At 45.0% G+C, this 17,745-nt stretch overlaps 1 protein-coding gene across 4 annotated transcripts in view; it reads left to right on the top strand.

Annotated features, from left to right (window-relative positions):
- The window catches only part of SNX31 (sorting nexin 31), a 58,720-nt gene that overhangs the window by 22,658 nt on the left and 18,317 nt on the right, over window positions 1–17,745 (top strand). For 2 of the 4 annotated variants that reach the window (XM_032316838.1, XM_032316836.1), the window contains exons 6-9: window positions 3,298–3,388; window positions 4,343–4,430; window positions 7,694–7,763; window positions 13,514–13,606. In XM_032316838.1, the coding sequence (XP_032172729.1) occupies window positions 3,298–3,388; window positions 4,343–4,430; window positions 7,694–7,763; window positions 13,514–13,606 (342 nt within the window). The remainder of the gene's footprint in view (window positions 1–3,297; window positions 3,389–4,342; window positions 4,431–7,693; window positions 7,764–13,513; window positions 13,607–17,745) is intronic. The other 2 variants (XM_032316839.1, XM_032316837.1) reach the window with 1 other exon arrangement.

Here is a 17,745-nt window from a genome sequence, read left to right as displayed (position 1 = left end):
GGCCCTTTTCCTTTGGAGGGTTTTAGTTCTAATCTTCCAGAGAAGTATATGAGGGAAATATAAAGTTATAACAAGGTGGAGGTCAGGAAGTTTCTAGGGTCTTCCAAGGACAGAATATTCTTGCGCTAGGGAGTTGGTACCTGATACCTTCTGGGCAGGAAACAATTCCTCCCTGTTGGGTTCCCAGCTCTCAGGCCCACTTTTACCTGAGACCGTGGCGTGGGTGGACAGCCTCTCCCGGCATCATGGCTTCTCTTTCTGGCCTGGGATTTGAAGCTGGCCCATGCCTTCTTGGTCTCCAAAGAGCAGTTTTGTCCCCAGACTAGGAAATGTCCTTTCTCTAGGGTCTTGGCTCTGCCCAAAGGTGATCATTTTGGACCTTCCTTCTTACGACAGTCACGGCACAGCACCTTTTCTTGGCTCCTGTTCCGTTGTCCTGTTGAAGGTGGATCAGCAGCCACCTCATCGCCGAGGCCCTCCATGAAGAAGTTACCCCAGGGTCCCCTTCTTAACCAAGCCCCGCCCCCCCCCCAAATCCTGCTGACCTCCAAGTGTCCCAAGTCTCTCTCCTAACAATTCCCATCTCCATTTTCTCCATTTTCTCCTCTCCATCCTCATACCCTCATTTTGAGCCTTTATTTCTCAACTAGATTTCTCTAGCAGCCCCCAAAAGTAGTCCCGGCTTGCAGTCTCTCCAGTCTTCTATACTGACCTCCAGAATGACCTTTCTAAAAAACATCAGAGGCCCTGGACACTTCATGCCTGAGGGGATTTATTTAAAAAAAAAAAAAAAAGTAAAACAAAAAACCCTCTCAAATACAAAAACACTCTTCCCTAAATTGTCCCCCAGAGGACCTGCAGAGCGGGAGACTGACACATCAGTGAAAGAGAAGGACAGTAATAGGGCAGAGGCCACAGACCCAGATGCCTCCAGGGCCAGGCCTGTAACGCAGGGGTGCCAATGAGGGATGTGAGATAATTCTGGAACAGGGCGGGGGGGGGTGGGGGGGGGGTGGGGCATGGAAAACAGGAGAGCCCCTGCCGTGCCTGACAGCTTCATTACTGACATGTTTGTCACATCCTGGGCTCATTGGGCTGATGAGAGGTATGTGCCGCTGAAGTTGGCTGCTGGTGGGAGTTTGGGGTCTCTACTTCCCTGGGGTCAGGGCAAGAGCTGGATTCAAATAATGGCACTGCCACGTCATAACTGTGTGGGTCTGGGTAAGTGGCTTACCCTTTCAAGACCATGTCCAAGTAATTATAGAAATAGCCCATGTTCCATCAACAGTGGTAGTTACGGTTATTTCTCAGTATGGGTATTATTATTGATAATAACAATTATTGGAGGGAGTGTTGAGTCACTATTGAGTAGGGTAGTAAGCCTAGGGTTCCGCAATCCCATCTATTTTGCCCAGTTCCTCTTGTAACTAATAGGATAGATTTAAGGAGGTGCATTTGTTGTCTCAGAAAAATATACTTTCCCTCTTCCAATCTCACTGACTCGTGAGAAATTCACACCCCTGACACTGACAACATTAACATCAGGGAAGTTCACCTGGAGGTTCCACCCTCCAAGCCACGGAGTTTCTATTAAAAGTAAAATGAGCCCTCTGGCCAGGCAGACAGGTGAATTCTCCAGCAGCTGGGAATCTCTCCAGCTTGCATAGAAATGTAAGTTCAATTTTGTAACTGAAAACCATTGTTTATATCTCCTCAAGCATATGGGCCCCACTCTGCACCTCACCACCATCCTGCTGGGCTCCTTAAAGAACCAGCAACAAGCTAAAATCTCCTTTTGGTTTTTAACGCATTTGCGCTAATTTGGTCTTACTGGTGGTGGTTGTGTTTTGAAGTGTCCTTAACATTTGCTAAGAAGAAAATACTGGGTCTCTTTTTGTCGACGTTTACTCCTCTCAAAAGAAGGTATGTGGGTTTATGTCTTTATAAATTACAAAAGGCTTCTCCATTCTCTACCCACCCCCCCACTCCTTTATCTGTCCTGACACGAGAGCTTGCTGTTTTCACCGAGTGAGTCAGAGGAGAGAGGAGTCTAATCTAAACGGACGTGGGTCACACTCTAGGAAAAGATGTCTTTGCAGCGTGTTACAACCCAGCACACACTCACCCCTGCGCACCCAGGAGTGCTGGGTTTGATTTGGGGTTTTTCCCCTCCCCCGGACATGGGGATGGGTGAGGTAAATAGAAGGCGAATGGGGACAAGCCTTGAGTGAACGTGTGAAAAGTTCCCAGGCTCCCCTTTATTTTCAAAGCTCTGCCGAAAACACCCCCTCACTTCACCCACCTAATAAGACCGTCTCCTGAGGTAACTTTCAGATCCCTGATAGGAAAAGTACCCCTTTGAGCCTCATATTTGTACAGCTGTCCCCTTGGAGCCATGCTTAAAGCATCAGCTCACACATATGGCAGTAAAGGTGAACACTTGAGGGTGTCAGAGGTGGTCTACTGCTTTTAGGGGGTGCAAGCAAAGAAATCACTCGGGGGCCCGGTCTTCAAGAGGGAGGGTCTGGGTGGGTGAAGAAGGGGAGAGTCTGTGGTAACATGGACATTCCCACTGAGGGAATGTGAGTCAGTGTAGGACACAGGGAGCTTCCAGCCTCATGAGCCACTGGCAAAAATGAAACCGTTAGAAGGAAAGCCGTTTGACAGAAAAGCCAGGGAGGAACATGAAATGAAAGCAGCCTGTGCCTGGGATCTGAGGTTCACTGAGCTAATGCCAGACAAATTAGACTTGACCATCACTGGAGATATCAGACAGAAGCAGGCCCAGGGAGTCAAAGACGGCCCATAGCTTGGACGGCCAAGTGACAGAGCATGTCCCTTTTCCCTGTGTCAGATAAACCAGCCCGTAGGAAGGTCAGTTGGTGTGGGGGCCCCAGCGGCTGACCGCAGAAGGACAGACAGACATGGAGAATGGCTGCTGCCCTCCCGTGGACTGTAAAGACCAAAGTCTCTGGGAGACACATCTGTGTCCGAGATGGGACAACCAGCCTTGACAGAGGTTGGCTTGTGTCCATTGTGCTGGAGCTGATTTTTATTTTCTTCACTCTAGTTGGTTTAATTTCTTAATTTTCTAAAACGAGTATGATCACTTTCAGATTCAGAAAAGATTCCTTTTGGGACGCCTGGGTGGCTCAGTTGGTTAAGCAGAAAAGATTCCTTTTAATGTCAGCAGCCCATCAAAGCCCCTTTTTATCGACATTTATAGGCAGTTTTCAAATTCTGCCCATCACCGTAAGCATGGCGGACGTTCCTAACTTTTCTTGTCTTTGGTTACAGGTGGTGTCGCACAGAATTGGACTGAGTCAGGAGCTCTTGGGCTACTTCGGCCTCTTTCTCATTCGGTTTTGCAAAGAGGGCAAACAGTCTGGTAAGGAGAGAAGGAATGCAGGGCAGCCAGGAGCCGGGGAGGGTTGGTGTGGGTGGGTGCCCAGCCCACAGGATGCAGGAGATACAGCCCAGTGAGGGCCGTGCATGGGCCCTACTATTGTCCCAACCCCTGGAGTAAAAATGGGGGATGGAAAGTTGTGTCTGTGTTTAGGGTAAGCTGGGGCTGAGCAGAGGTGGCGTAGGGTGCACAGACAGTAGCAAGATGTCAGGTCCTTCCAGCAACTGCACTGCATCACGTGCCTGCCCTGGTCCCAGGCCCAGGGCCCGTCTCACCATGACCCTCGCACCCTGGCTGCTGACCACCAGCCACCCTATAACCTCAAAATGGATAGCTAAACTCCAGGTGTCAGGACATCCCATCACACCATCACTTCTCCTTGTTCGGAATGTTGGCTGTAAAACATGGATGCTATCGATAAGTTGTCAGATTCTTAAAACTCATGTAATGAGTTAGTGAAAGATGATGGTATGATTCACATGGCTTTTGTGTTTCTTTACAGTGTATGTCTAAGATAGGACAAGTTATTTACTTATGAAATAGTATTGATTATCTGAAGGCAGTTTCCATACGTTCCCAAGAAGCTACAGAGAGGTGGTTTTGAGTTGGAATTAAGGGGTTTGGGTTGCGACTTGGCCACTGAGATCTGCCTTGGGCTGGCGAAGGTACCAGACCTCTATGAACCTCAGGTTCTTCTTCAGTATCCCAGGGTAAAATACCCCCTACAAAGGTGTTGATATTTTATGAGGATCAAATGCTACTTATTTTTTAAAGGGAATTTCAGAAACTTAAAAATTGTGTACAAATGCAAGGGAATATTATTGTTGTGATTATATTCTTTCCAACGTAATGCTTGATTTTCTCATTTCAAAAGCCTTGGTATATAAACTATATGTGCTGTTTCAACCAGTAGGACTCTCTTTCCCCTTTCTCTAGTCATGAAAAAATTGGTGGACTTCGAGCTCCCTTATGTGAGTCTTCGAAGCGCTGAAGCGGAAAACTGCAGGGTCGGACTGAGGAAGTGGTAAGCATTTATGGTGACCGGAGGTATTTTGAGGATGTTTTGGATTCCTGTTGAGAATTTGTTGGTCTCACCCTGTCAGCTCCCAACCTAACAGCTAGAGAGGGACCAGGAACGTGGGGACAGTTGAGAGGAGAACAATAAAGAAGAGTGAGCGGAGAGTGAACCAGAATATTTGTCCTAAACAGTAAGATGTTGAGGATGGCTTTCACTGGTCTCCCCTAAGTACTTGAGGGTTCTTGTCCTGGAGATGGTGGCCATGAACACAAGGCTTGAAAAGCCAGTGCTGTTGGGGTGGGGATGGAAGCAGGAATGCCGAGGGACTGCGGATCGTGGGCTTGCTTTGGAATGGATTATCAGCTAGATTAATTGAAGGAATTGGTTGATGATTCTAAGCAGGTACGATTCATCTGTTGAACCGTGGTATTCCCTGAGGGCAAAGGATCGACTCAGCCAACTTGCTGTGAATTTGAACTCTAAAGTATTATTCCGCTTATGTTCCTAGAGGATTCCAACAATAAATGCATATAAGCCAGGGCCAGCCATACCCCTAGACTGATTGAACATCTTTGAGAAAATACTACCCTTTCCCCCAGAAACAGGAAGCCCTAGGGAAAGCGAACAAACAGAAAATAACAAGAAGTACTCCAGGATGCCTGGGTCCTGAGTAGGCTGAACATCTGACTCTTGATTTCAGCTCAAGTCATGGGTGTCAGGGCTGTGAGATTGAGCCCCGTGTTGGGCTCCATGCTCAGTGGGGAGTCTGCTTGGGATTCTTTCCCTCTGCTCCTCCGCCTATTCCCGTTCATGCGCGCTCTCTCTCTCTCTCCCAAATAAATAAATCTTTAAAAATAAATAAATAAATAAATAAATAAATAAGAAGCATCCCCCCGTATATCCCATATACATTGCAGTATAGACTGCAATGTTTATTACCATGGCTGTACTGGATGGCTTCTTGGCTCACTGTCTCCCAGCCCAGCTATTTTGTCATCTGATCACAGAAGTTTTAAAGAAAGGCATTTTGTAATCTAGGAATAGTAGCGATCTTGACCTCGTGATGCCTCCCTTAGAGCTCCAGTCTGTGGTTTTGAATTTTGGAAGGATGTTCTGGGCAAGGCTAAAAGTTCATATACTGCTATTCAAAGTATTCTGAGAAACTGTCAAAATCTGTGTCATGGAACCCTGAGAAGGGGAAAAGGAAAAACCTTGAGCACTTCCATCTAAGTGTTTCTGGAAGCTGTTTAGTATGAAAAGCGAGGCTGAGAATGACTGTTCCCGGGGTCAGAGTATGTGAATCTAAATCCCCAATTCTCTTGGGTTTGAGTTGAATAACATTAGCCAAGTTACTCAAGCTCACTAAGCCTCAGTTTCTTTATCTGTAAAATGGGAATAATAATAAGAGTCTACCCCATACGCTTAGTATGAGGGTTAAATAAAATCATTTCAAATGCTCAATAAATTTTGGTCTTATTTGTTGCTGTTATATTGAGGATAATAATGATAATAGTAATAACAGTAACAACAGAAATCCCTGGGGCTTAGACTGCTTCGCTCATGGGCTCTCCAGAGACCTTGACATCAATGACATGAGGATTCTGTCCCTCATCTTGAAGCCTTCATTGGAAATTGAGCTTTGCCTGTGTCTTCATTAAACAGGTATATTCTAGATCATCAGTGCAAGAGAAGATGTCATTCACGTGTCAGCCTCTCGGATCCAGGCAGATTGCCTTTGCCTATGGGAACTGGGAAGAAGGGAGGTCTCACTCCAATTGTTAGAGCTGAGGGTCACGTCGTCTGAGGGGGAGAGCCTGGAGTATGATCCTGAAGGAGCTTTGTCCTCTTTCTAGGAAAAGTCTTACTGAGTGGGAGCAGGGAGGCTGGCTTGGCTGCCATAAACTGTGGGATTCCTGGCAGGTGAAGCATCACAATTGAAGCCTTGCCAGCCTATGGGGGATTTTTCGCTCTCTGTGAATTCTCTGCTGGCATCTCTCTGATTATGATAGGGTTCCTTGCAGACCAGAGGGAGCCTGCCCTGGCCTCTCAGAGCCCCAGTGTGGGATGGGTCTGGGGGCTCTCTAGTTCTGATGCAACAGTTCTTCTCTGCCACACAGATGAGGGTGCGTGTGCTGCGTGGCAAGTCAGCTAAATAGAATATAACAGAGTGCTTCCGGTGCCTCTCCCCACCCCCCAGGAGGAAGGTGATCTTCAAGTCACATTTTCGTCCTTTCCTAGTCCGTGCCAATCCCATTGGTTTGTTAACCATTCATTTCTAAGTGCAGTGATTCTGCTGACGTCTGCCTTCAGATTGGTTTAGACCAGCTGCTGTGGGTCCTTTCCTGACCATTTCTATCCATTCTTCGCAGCTCCTGTGCTTATACAGGAGCTAGGATTTCAGTTTATCCTGGTGATTCTGGATCCGTTAGACAGACATGGAGCCCCGCCATTTGCAAGTTACTCTGCAAAGGTCCAGAGGGGCAACTCCAAATAGGACGCAGCCCCGACCTCCCTGGTGTCAGGGTCCACATGAGGCGAGCAGTGGTCAGGAGGAATTTAGGGTGCTAAAGGATGGAGTGGAAGCCTTGGGGAGTGGGGACCAGAGGATGCCGGAAGAGGCAGGCGAGTCAGGGCTGGAGGCTGGGGAGGCCAGTGGTCTTCCAGGCAGAGGAGAGAACACATGGTTGGAATGTAGAGTGTGAGGAGGGAGGTAGGTCATAGATGGAGCTGGAAATGAAAGCTAGGTGTCCCGTGACGGGCACCTTGGAGAGGAGCAGGATCAATGATCTAATTCCTGGGACCGAGAGTCCAAAGGTTACTCAGGAAAGAACACTCAGGTTAGAATGTAGCGCCTGACCCAGAGGGGCAGGGCTGAGGCAGGCGCCTGACAAAGGAAGCGGCTTGGGTGGCCTGGGCGTGGGGTGGTGATACAGATGTGGGTATGGGGCTGATGAAGACACTCTACTGTGGGGTGGGGAGAGGGCTTGCACAGTCGGGGACTGAGTGCGAACAGGTTGTGGGCCATTTTCCATCAGCTTTAGCGTTTGGCATCTTTCCTCTCAGGGTCCACCAGGCAAGAGCGCAGAGTGTAAAGAAAGTTGGGGACAGAGAGCTGGAGGGACAAACTAAAAGCTAGGCGAGGAGAGGGGTGTTAGTAAGGGGGGGCTCAGTTCCAAGTGTAGGGGGCCACCACTGCAGAGAGCACTGGCTCCCAGGTGTGCCCACCGGCCATGGCATCTGAATGACCTTAATGCTCTTGAACCACACAGGTACATGGACCCGTCCCTGGACTCCGTGCTGACGGACTGCCCGGCAGCGCTCCAGCTGATCTACATGCAGGTGAGCGGGACCGAGGACTCGCAAAACACCAGATGGCCTTCACCATTTGGGATTGAAAACATTAGGAAAAAATGGGTAATAGTTAAGAATTCTACCTCCAAAGCTAGGAGAGACAAATTTGCAGAGACAGAAAGTACAATGGAAGTTATTAAGGGCGAGGGGGCAGGGAGTTATTGTTTAACGGGGACAGCATTTTTGCTGGGGCTGCTAAAAAAGTAGGTGTAAGAGAGTGTTGATGGTTTCACGACCTTATGAATGTTTTTAGTGCCCCTGAATTGTACACTTAAAAATGGTTAAGAAGTGGAGCCCCCGGGTGGCTCAGTCAGTTCAGCTCTGCCTTCGGCTCAGGTCATGCTCCTGGAGTCTCAGGATCGAGCCCCACATTGAGCCCCACGTCAGGCTTTCCACACAGGGCTTCCCGCTCAGCAGAGAGCCTGCTTCTCCCTCTGCCCCTCACGCGCACACACACACTTTCTCTCTCTCTCTCTCTAAAATAAACAAATAAACCTTTTTAAAAATGGTTAAAAGGATACATTTTATATATATTTTACCACAGTTAAAAAATTTTTTAAGAAGCAGAATTTAGAAAGAAGAAAAGTTCTACCTCCATTTTAACAATCTCTCCGAGTTTTCCAGCCAACACTCCATCATCTGGGCCAATTTACCTGAGCCTAGAAATGATGTCCCTGATAATCTAAAGCTACATGTAGTCTCATTTTAACATCCTCTTCTTTTTCCCTGAGGCGACAAGCATTGTACCTATCCACATGGCCCACTTCAGAGATGTGTAGCCTGTGAAGCAGCACTGGGCCCCGTGCTCAGAAGGGCACCAAACTTGTTTAAGATTCTGCTGTTGCCATCTTGAAATCCTTAATTTTGGAACAACAGAACCCACGCTTTCATTTTGCATTAGTCCCTTTCAAATTATGTTGTTGGTGCTGCCTACCCCAATGCCCTAAGTGTCCCACCCCCACCCCCCGCCCCAGAAAATACATTTGGAGTTTGGCCTCCTTTCCTTCCCCAAGTCGGGTGGTAAAGGTTCTGCTAAGCAGAGGGATGGTCAGTGGGTGCTGCCCCTGTGATAGGTCTCCAGTTACGTCCCCAGCCCTACCTTTGTTCCCCTGCCTCACCAGCCCCCTGTCACTATAGGCATGATGGTTCTCCACGGAATGAGAATTACCACTTGCACAGAAAGGCAAAGACAGGGTGCCTGGTGGCTCAGTCAGTTAAGAGTCCAACCCGTGGTTTCATCTCATGAGATGGACCCGTCAGGCCCCACACTCAACAGGGAGTCTGCTGGAGATTCTCTCTCTCTGCCTCCCCGCCCCCTGTTCACTCTCATTCTAAATGAATCAATGAATCAATGAACCAATGGATAAATAAATAAACAGTTTACAAAAAGGCAAAGACAGAGTGGCAGATTTCCCTTTTATATTTATAAAGCAGAAGCTCATCTTTGAAGAAGTGACCACACTTCCATATTATCTTGTAAAGCAACCACTAGGTGCTTTATGTGCCCAGAGAGAGGAAACTTCTGGGAGTTTTACTGAGCTGTATGCGAAAGGACTGCCTAGCACAGGCCAAGCAGGGAAGCAAGGCAGGAGAATCACCAAATGCCTCAGAAGAAAGAAGCTGGGAAAGGTCGGCATGGTGGGTCCATGCACCGGGCCCCAAAGTCACAAGGCACGCCACCATTTAACCGGCAGTGTTTTTACTTAGTGTCTCACAAAAACGTGGTACCAGAATCCATGGTGCCTACAATCTGACAAAGTAAAGCATCACTGACATCTCTGTTTCCCCCACTAGACCACCCGCCTCATGCATTGACCTTGGCTTTTCCATCACAGGTTGGAGCACCTGGGTGTAGGACTGAGCAGACACACAGAGCCCAGAGGCCAGAGTGTTGATAAGGGGTGACCTTCTTATGTGACCTTTTTTTTTTTAAGATTTTATTTATTTGGGAGAGAAAGACAGAGATAGTGAGCAGGAAAGAGAGAGAGAAGCAGGCTCTCCATTGAGCAGGGATCCTGATGCAGGGCTCGATCTAGGACCCTGGGATCATGACCTGAGCTGAAAACAAGAGTGAGACGCTTAACGGACGGAGCCACCCAGGGGCCTCTCTCAGGTGACTTTGTAAGAGACCAAGGCAATCTAATAAATCATCTTCACAAAGCTAAATTCTAAGGAGGCAAATCAAAATATCACTTATTGAATATTTAATGTTCACTACTGTAGTTTAATGGCTAGAATAGTTTTGAGCTCATTTCTGATCATCCTTTGATCCATGTAATTAAACCCACATGGTGTGCGTTGGAACATAATTTACCATTTTAAATGTCGTCTGAGGCTCACTGCTGTTGTAACCTTGCTATTATTGTGCATTATGAGTTGTGTCTGGTCTATTTGATACCACATCCTTGGTGGAGAAAGCATCACCCAGGTCCACTGTTGTTCTGGTGGGAAACAGTCTTTCTGGCCTGGTTTCCAGCATACATTGTGGGGAAAAGCAGAGGCTGCCAACGTCATTAGAGGAATTTTATCTGTCTTCATCAAGGAGTTATAAACCAGAGAGAACTGCTCTATATTTCCTCTGCTTATAGTTTTGGGGGAAAATGGCTTCACGGAAAGCACACTGAATTCAGTCTCGAAGATGCATTCTGTCCTTTGCTGTGCTGTGGGCTGTTTCTCCGGTATGATCGAGGGCCCGCCACCTTCATTCTTCTGATCCTGATCCAATCTCATCGCTTAACAACGTCCCCCTGTTAAGTGATGAGATTGAAGGAACAGTTTCTAAGTTCTCTCTCAGCTTGAATAGACTATTATCCAAATTGTAGATCTTTGCCTGGCAAAGTCTTCAAAAGATGGTTGCCGATGGTTATAACTGTCTGTGCCATTACCATCAATATTCTCATTGTTTGCTGAATCCACACAGAGGTACCAAGAAGTTGGCCCCCGGGAGTCACAGCCATCATTGTGGCCTCTTTTGGGGAAACTCTTCTCAGCTCCCCTCGAAAGAAAATGTCTCCCTTCCTCTCTGCTCCTGTGGTATTTCGTTTATACCCATTATGGTCCTTCTCACCCAGCCTTGAAAATACTGCCCGCATACATATTTGCCTAACTAGACTCTGAAAGGCCCAGGGCAGAGACTGTCCTGGGAGCTTAGGAGGTGTGAATGTGTGAGAAGCAATCATCTTTTTAAAAAAATTGATGCAGAATGTTCTTAGGAGTTCTTCTGGTAAATAATGGTGCCATCATAATTGCTTTTGATTTTTCCAAAGCAGCTGTGCCTCGTGACATCCTGAGAGCCAAGTGGACTCCCACATTTTTTTTTCCTTTTTTAAAATTTGAGGAACAGGAACAAAATGGAAGATTGTATATACAGCTATACACTTCTGGATTTTCTCAAAAATATTGAGGCTTGGTCAATTCTGGGTCTGCTTTTCAGCACCACTGGCCAGAATGATAATTTTGTGCAAATTAGAACAAGGGGTCCCTTCCTCCAGGCAGGCTTAACCCTGTATCAGGGCCTGTGGTTCAGGGAAGGGAGCCTGGGTTGATCGTTACCTTCCCTGGAGCCCCAGAACCTGGTGCCCTTCATGCAGACCCAGGCCTACCCACACAGTCCTGGCCTTGCTGTGCCATGCCTCCCCTAGCTGGAGCCGAGTGGCTGATGCCTTTCTCTCCATTTCTCACTGCGGGGGGATTTGGGATATGTGTGATGGAAGCACGTGAAACCCATGGCGTAGGAGATTTCACTGGCTTTTAAAAATCAGTATCTACGGGGTGCCTGTGGCTCAGTGGGTTAAGCCCCTGCCTTCGACTCAGGTCATGGTCTCAGGGTCCTGGGATCCAGCCCCACATGGGGCTCTCTGCTCAGCAGGGAGCCTGCTTCCCCTACTCTCTCTGCCTGCCTCTCTGCTTATTTGTGCTGTTTCTCTCTGTCAAATAAATAAATAAAATCTTAAAAATAAAAAATCAGTTTCTATATGAGTCTTCAGCAGCCAGTCTTTGGGGGGCCAGAGAACTGAGCAGAGCCATTTGTCTAAATTTGACTCTCTCATTGTTAGGAGAGGTCCTGTATGTCATGTATTTGATGACTCTGGAGCCCATAATCAGGGTTAAATCTTTTCAAAGGTAGTGAAACAAGAGCAGTCTGGTCCTGCTGAGGTATGGCATTTAAATCTCTGTGTCTGAGAGTCCCAGGTCCCCTAATGCTGAATGACCTATCTTCAGTGAGTCCTTACTGTTGTGATTGCTGTTTAACTTCTTTCTTTAGTCATGCTTGCTTTCTGATACCTCTGCCCTGTGATAACAGCCCCTTATGGGACTCTACCACCAAGTAGAATTGGGGAGAGGAAAAGGTGTTCCATTCTTCACACCCACATCAATTCCATTCTGGCAGGGTGTCTATGCTTAGTCTTGAGAATAGTTGGTGACCAGGAGAAGGTCTTGGGGTGGGTAGCTGTCCACATGCTCAGAATTCAGTGGCTTGGCCAAGGACAGGAGCCCATAATCAGGAGGGTTGATTATGGACAAGAGGACTCAGGACAGGAGAACTCAGTGCAGTGGCCATATTGGGATTTTAACCCAACTCTTGCCAGGTTGCCATGCTCTCAAAAGCCATACACTCTCTGGACCTCAATTTACCCACCTGCAAGATGGGGGGGGGGGGTGTTCCTATCCTACAGAATAATTTGGATAAAGTCAATAAGAAAACCTATCTAAAGCAGGTTCTCAACAAATATATATTTTTTTCCCTCTCTAAACCCATCTCCTTTTCCTCAATCTAAATAGCTAAATCAAAACTTTATTCAGCTTTTCATTCTCCATTTGGAGATAAGGCATCACCAGTAACACTGAGGAATGGAACACATAAACCTATACTTAGACTAGGGTGTAAATAAGTGTCTGACAATTAGTGAAGAATTGTTGAGTGTTTGCTGTGTGTAAGACCCTGGACAAGAAACACTGAGGTGAAGGACTCAAGGTTTTCCCCTGAGGGGTTGACAGGCTAACTGAAGACCAGTGGAAAACTTCTTTTAAAACATGTAAATAAAAGCAGTACAGGCTAATCATACCAGTTTCAATCCCATCAGTTCTATATGGAACTTCCTGTTTCCCTCAACCCTTGCTAGCCCTGAATATTATATATATTTTAAGTCTCTGCCAAGTCCAGAGGCAAAATATATGGATTTGTAAATTGGAATTCCTTTTTGTTGATTGCTGATACAAATCCCTTGTTGACATTTTTCTTATTGCTTTACATAAATAATATCAACTTATCCCCACATATAATGCAGTCGTTTTCTCTGGTTTGGCATTTATTTCTTAGTTTTGTTCTTGATGGCTTTTATGTATAAAAGTTTTATATTTTCATGTAATTACATATTCCTTTATATTTTAAAAATATTATTCCTTACCTCAAGATCAGGCTTTTTTTCCCTGACTTTTTAAAAAATATCTAAACCTTTATCTGGATTTATTTGATTGGGTGGCATGAGAAAAGAACTAACTTTATTTTCTCTCCCAAGTGTGGCCAGTTGTCCCCAAACCATTGAACGAATTCTTCCTATACCCACTAATTTAATAAATAACCTTTATAACATGCTAAATCCTTGTATATGTCCACTTGGGTCTGTTTCTGTAGCCTTTCATACATGAATGTGTTTTTGCCAGATTAATTCGTTTCTGCTCATCTTGAGCAAGCAAGTAAGTAAGGTTGCTAATCTTACAACTTCTGTTGTTTTAAGGCAGTTCAGGACATTGAAAAAGAATGGGCCAAACTTACACAGGCACAGAGACAGAAATTACAGGCTCTCCAGAAAGAAGACAACCAAACCAAGGTAAATCAGATATTGCACCAAGAGAAATCCCTTGGAGGGGAGTTAAAAAAACATATTAGAATTGAGCTGTCTTTAAATTTATAAACCCATCAACCACAAAAAATGGTTTAAGATTAAGAAATGAGAATATCATCATTATTTTTTCTGATTATATTATTTAAAGATTCTGAAAAATACAGACAGTAGATTGTGATGAACCCTTTGCCCAGTTAATATAGACCCACAGCATTTTTTTTTTAAATAACCACAGAGTGTTCTGTTTTATAGTTATCATTTAGCTAACCAATTTCTTATTATTGGAAATCTGGTGGTTTCCAGATTTGCTGCTATAAATCACTTTGGCAGCGAGCACCACGAGGCCCAGGACTGTGTCTAATTTATATCCTGTATGTTCCCAACACCTGGAACCGTTCCTAGCTGAAGGTCCCTGAACACTGCAGCCAACATCCTCTGTCTTGGAGTATGTGTTCTATTATTTCTTAGAATATATTTCTAGAAGAATGGTTTTAAAGCTTCCATAAAGATTGTACCAACTCGTACTCCCCTGTGTCCCCAAGCAATGATAGAAGCCTGACGAACAAGGCATAAGTTAACAGAAGAAATGGACTCTGTTTCATCATGTTGTCTTCTTTATCCTTTAGACTTCACTAGTTCACTCACTGATTTTAAACAAAATGCAAACAAAATTTAGGGGACTCATTTGTACCTAAATTGATATAGAAAGTAATTCTTCAAAAGCTCAGATATTTTGAGAATTGTACCGATGGGCAGGATAAGAAAAGGAAAAAGTATCTACTGCCATGATTCAATATTTTCCTTCCTTGGTATTCTGCCTCAGCTTGTTATGAAAATTTTGGAGTTCAATTTCAATTATAGTGTTTATTTTGATGGACAGAATATTTGGATATAATCGGTTACATCAGCTGCTTTGGATACAATTACAGATTCAAGGTACATTTCTGCTCCCTAAACTTATTAATTTAATGAATTTAGTAAGAATATTATTTTTACCATGTGCTATACTCCCCCCAAATTTGTATTTGTACTTTTGACACAAAACAAATTTTATTTTACCATACTATTTGTAGTAGTTATCTTTAAAAAACTGTACTTTGAATGCATGAAATAGATGGGGAAAAAAAAAAAAGAACTGAACCATGATTCAAATTAACTGATATTCTCTTGAAGGATCTCAGGATACTGACATAAAAACTGGCATTATTTAAGTGTTTATGAAGTTCTTCTGCTAGTAGATAACAGCACGTTAACAACTGTTGCTTTACTTTATGTCCATGTGCAAGAAAACCTGGAGTAGAAATTAGGGAAATTAGGGGTGCCTGGGTGGCTCAGTGGGTTAAGTGTCTGCCTTCAGCTCAGATCATGATGCCAGGGTCCTGGGATAGAGCCCCACATCAGGCTCCCTGACCCAGTGGGAGGTCTGCTTTCCCTTTGCCCCTCCACCACTCACACTCAAACTCTCTCTCTCTCTCAAATAAATAAAATCTTTAAAAAAAAAAAAAAGAAGAAAATGAGTGAAATTAACTTAAAGGAGGAATGTGTTCATCTATATCATAGGCTAACTACAGCCCGTGGACCACTATTTTCGTAAATAAAGTTTTTTATTTTTTGTTTTTAATTAATTAATTAACTAATTAATTAATTTGACAGAGAGAGAGAGATCACAAGTAGGCAGAGAAGCAGTCAGAGAGAGGGAGGAACAGGCTCTCCGCTGAGCAGAGAGCCCGATGCGGGTCTCGATCCCAGGACCCTGAGATCAGGACCTGAGCCAAAGGCAGAGGCTTAACCCACTGAGCCACCCAGGCACCCCATGAAGTTTTATTGGCATGTGGCCATCATTTACATACTCTCTAAGACAGCTTCTTGTGCTAGGATGATTGAGGTGGGTAGTTGCAGTAGAGACCATATGCCCAGAAACTGAAAATATTTACTATGTGGCTGTTTACAGAAAAGTTTGCCAATCCTCAATCTAAATGAAAATATATGAACATGTCCTTCGCTGTTATGCATGTTAAACTATCTTTTTTGGGTGTAAGCTTCTTTAAAAAACTAATTTTCTTAAAACAAAAAAAACGAATCCTTGCAGATTTCTTTTAGTTTGCATATGGTCAGTAACATCACTACACGCACTTGTTGAATGACAAATGCCCACAAGTATTTTGAACGAGTTACTGATTCATCACTAACTTTCTAGAGAAATGGAGCTTAATTTTTAAACAGTTTCATCTCCTTGAGAGCATGCAGCCAAGAGTTGATTACAAAAGGTTTTTTAAAGTGTTACCATGCAATGAGATAAAGATCTGTACCATATAATAAATAAGAAACTATTGTAGCAAGAGCTTAAAATTGCTCCGTATGCTGTGGCAACATTACTCTGCCCCTACCCCACCCCTGCACGCATGGTGTGACTCAGGACCTGTCGTTTCTGCCCTTTCCATTGACCTAGAGGGGGGGCCAGGCAACTTGACATATGTCTTAAATTGAAGGCAAGGACCACAGCACAGTAAGCTGGTATGACGATGATGTGTGGCTGGAAAGGACAGGAGCCTGAACACCTCTCCCGCCTTGTAGTGACAGTCAATTGTCCCTCACTGCTCATATCTGTTCACATTTCACTTCATCAGAGAGTGCTTCATATAGTCCTTGAAAGAACTTGCCTTCCTTCAAGAAAGGATCTGGAAAGTGCCAGGTTGTCACTAAGGGTTCTCTCTGATCACATTCAGTCTTCTCTGATTGTGTGAGAACTCCCTTTTCTTCACACCCATCCCACACAGCATCAGGCAGGACCATGGTGGAAAGCTGGAAGAATAAGATAGAGGTTCGCAAACTGATACCAGCTTATTAAAAAGCAGTGGGTAAAGGGCGCCTGGGTGGCTCCGTCATTAATCTGCCTTTGCTCAGGTCATGATCCCAGAGTTCTGGGATCGAGCCCCACATCTCGGGCTCCCTGCTCAGTGGAAAGCCTGCTTCTCTCTCTCCCACTCCCCCTGCTTGTGTTCCCTCTCTCCCTCTCTGTCAAATAAATAAAATAAATCTTAAAAAAAAAAAAGCAATGGTTAATAATAATAATGCTTTTTTTTTTTTTTTTTTTTTTAAATAATAATGCTTTCTTACGAAAGTGAAAAGTCCCGGATACCTATTGTCAGGGCAGGATGTCTAGATGTCTAGACCGCAGGTGTGAACTCCAACTGTCCTCTGTTCTTAAGCCAAGGCAGAAGCAGAGGGAAGGGGGCAACTGCGTGGCTCAGTTGGTTAAGCATCTGACCCTTGATTTCGGTTGAGAGATTGAGCCCCATATCTGTCTCTGTGTTGGGTGTGGAGCCTGCTTAAGATTCTTTCTCTCCCTTTATCTCTGCCCCTCCCAACATTCTCTCTCTTTTTGAAAAACAAACAAGCAAACAAAAGGCAGAGGGAAAAGCTAACCCTTAAGAGTTGCATAAAGGTGTTCCCTTAACACTATTGGGCTGTCTATAACTCTACTTAGAAAGCAGGCTCACTCTCTGATTTTATTGCCATTTGCAAAATCTGTTCCTCTGACAATTCACACCATCATCATATAAAGCTGACTGTAAAAACTAACTACTTTCTTTCTACATAGACCTCAGCTTAGTTTTTTTTTTTTAATGGCTTTTTAAAAAAAAGATTTATTTATTTATTTATTTGATAGCGATTACAAGTAGTCAGAGAAACAGGCAGAGAGAGAGAGAAGAAGGGAAGCAGGCTCCCTGCTGAGCAGAGAGCCCGATATGGGGCTGGATCCGAGGACCCTGGGATCATGACCCGAGCCAAAGGCATAGGCTTTAAACCACTGAGCCACCCAGGCGCCCCAAAAATGGCATTTTTTTACAGGAGGCTTGACATCCCCTGTGGGGATTGAACCCAGACCCTGAGATCAAGAGTTGCATGCTCTCCTGACAGAGTCAGCCAGGCTCCCTAAAAGCATTTTATTTATGTATTTATTTATTTATTTATTTGAGAGAGAGAGAGAGAGAGCACGCACCAGCAGTGGGAAGGAGCAGAAGGTGGCACACGGCACTAATCAGAGAGCCTGATGTAGGGTTTGATTCTAGGACCCTGAGATCATGACCTGAGCTGAAACCAAGAGTTGGCGCTTAACAGAC

Source organism: Mustela erminea, chromosome 16 (assembly GCF_009829155.1).
Source record: "Mustela erminea isolate mMusErm1 chromosome 16, mMusErm1.Pri, whole genome shotgun sequence".
Classification (NCBI taxonomy): domain Eukaryota; kingdom Metazoa; phylum Chordata; class Mammalia; order Carnivora; family Mustelidae; genus Mustela; species Mustela erminea.
The sequence above is the reverse complement of the archived record's forward strand: the minus strand, read 5'-3'. Positions and strand labels throughout refer to the sequence as shown.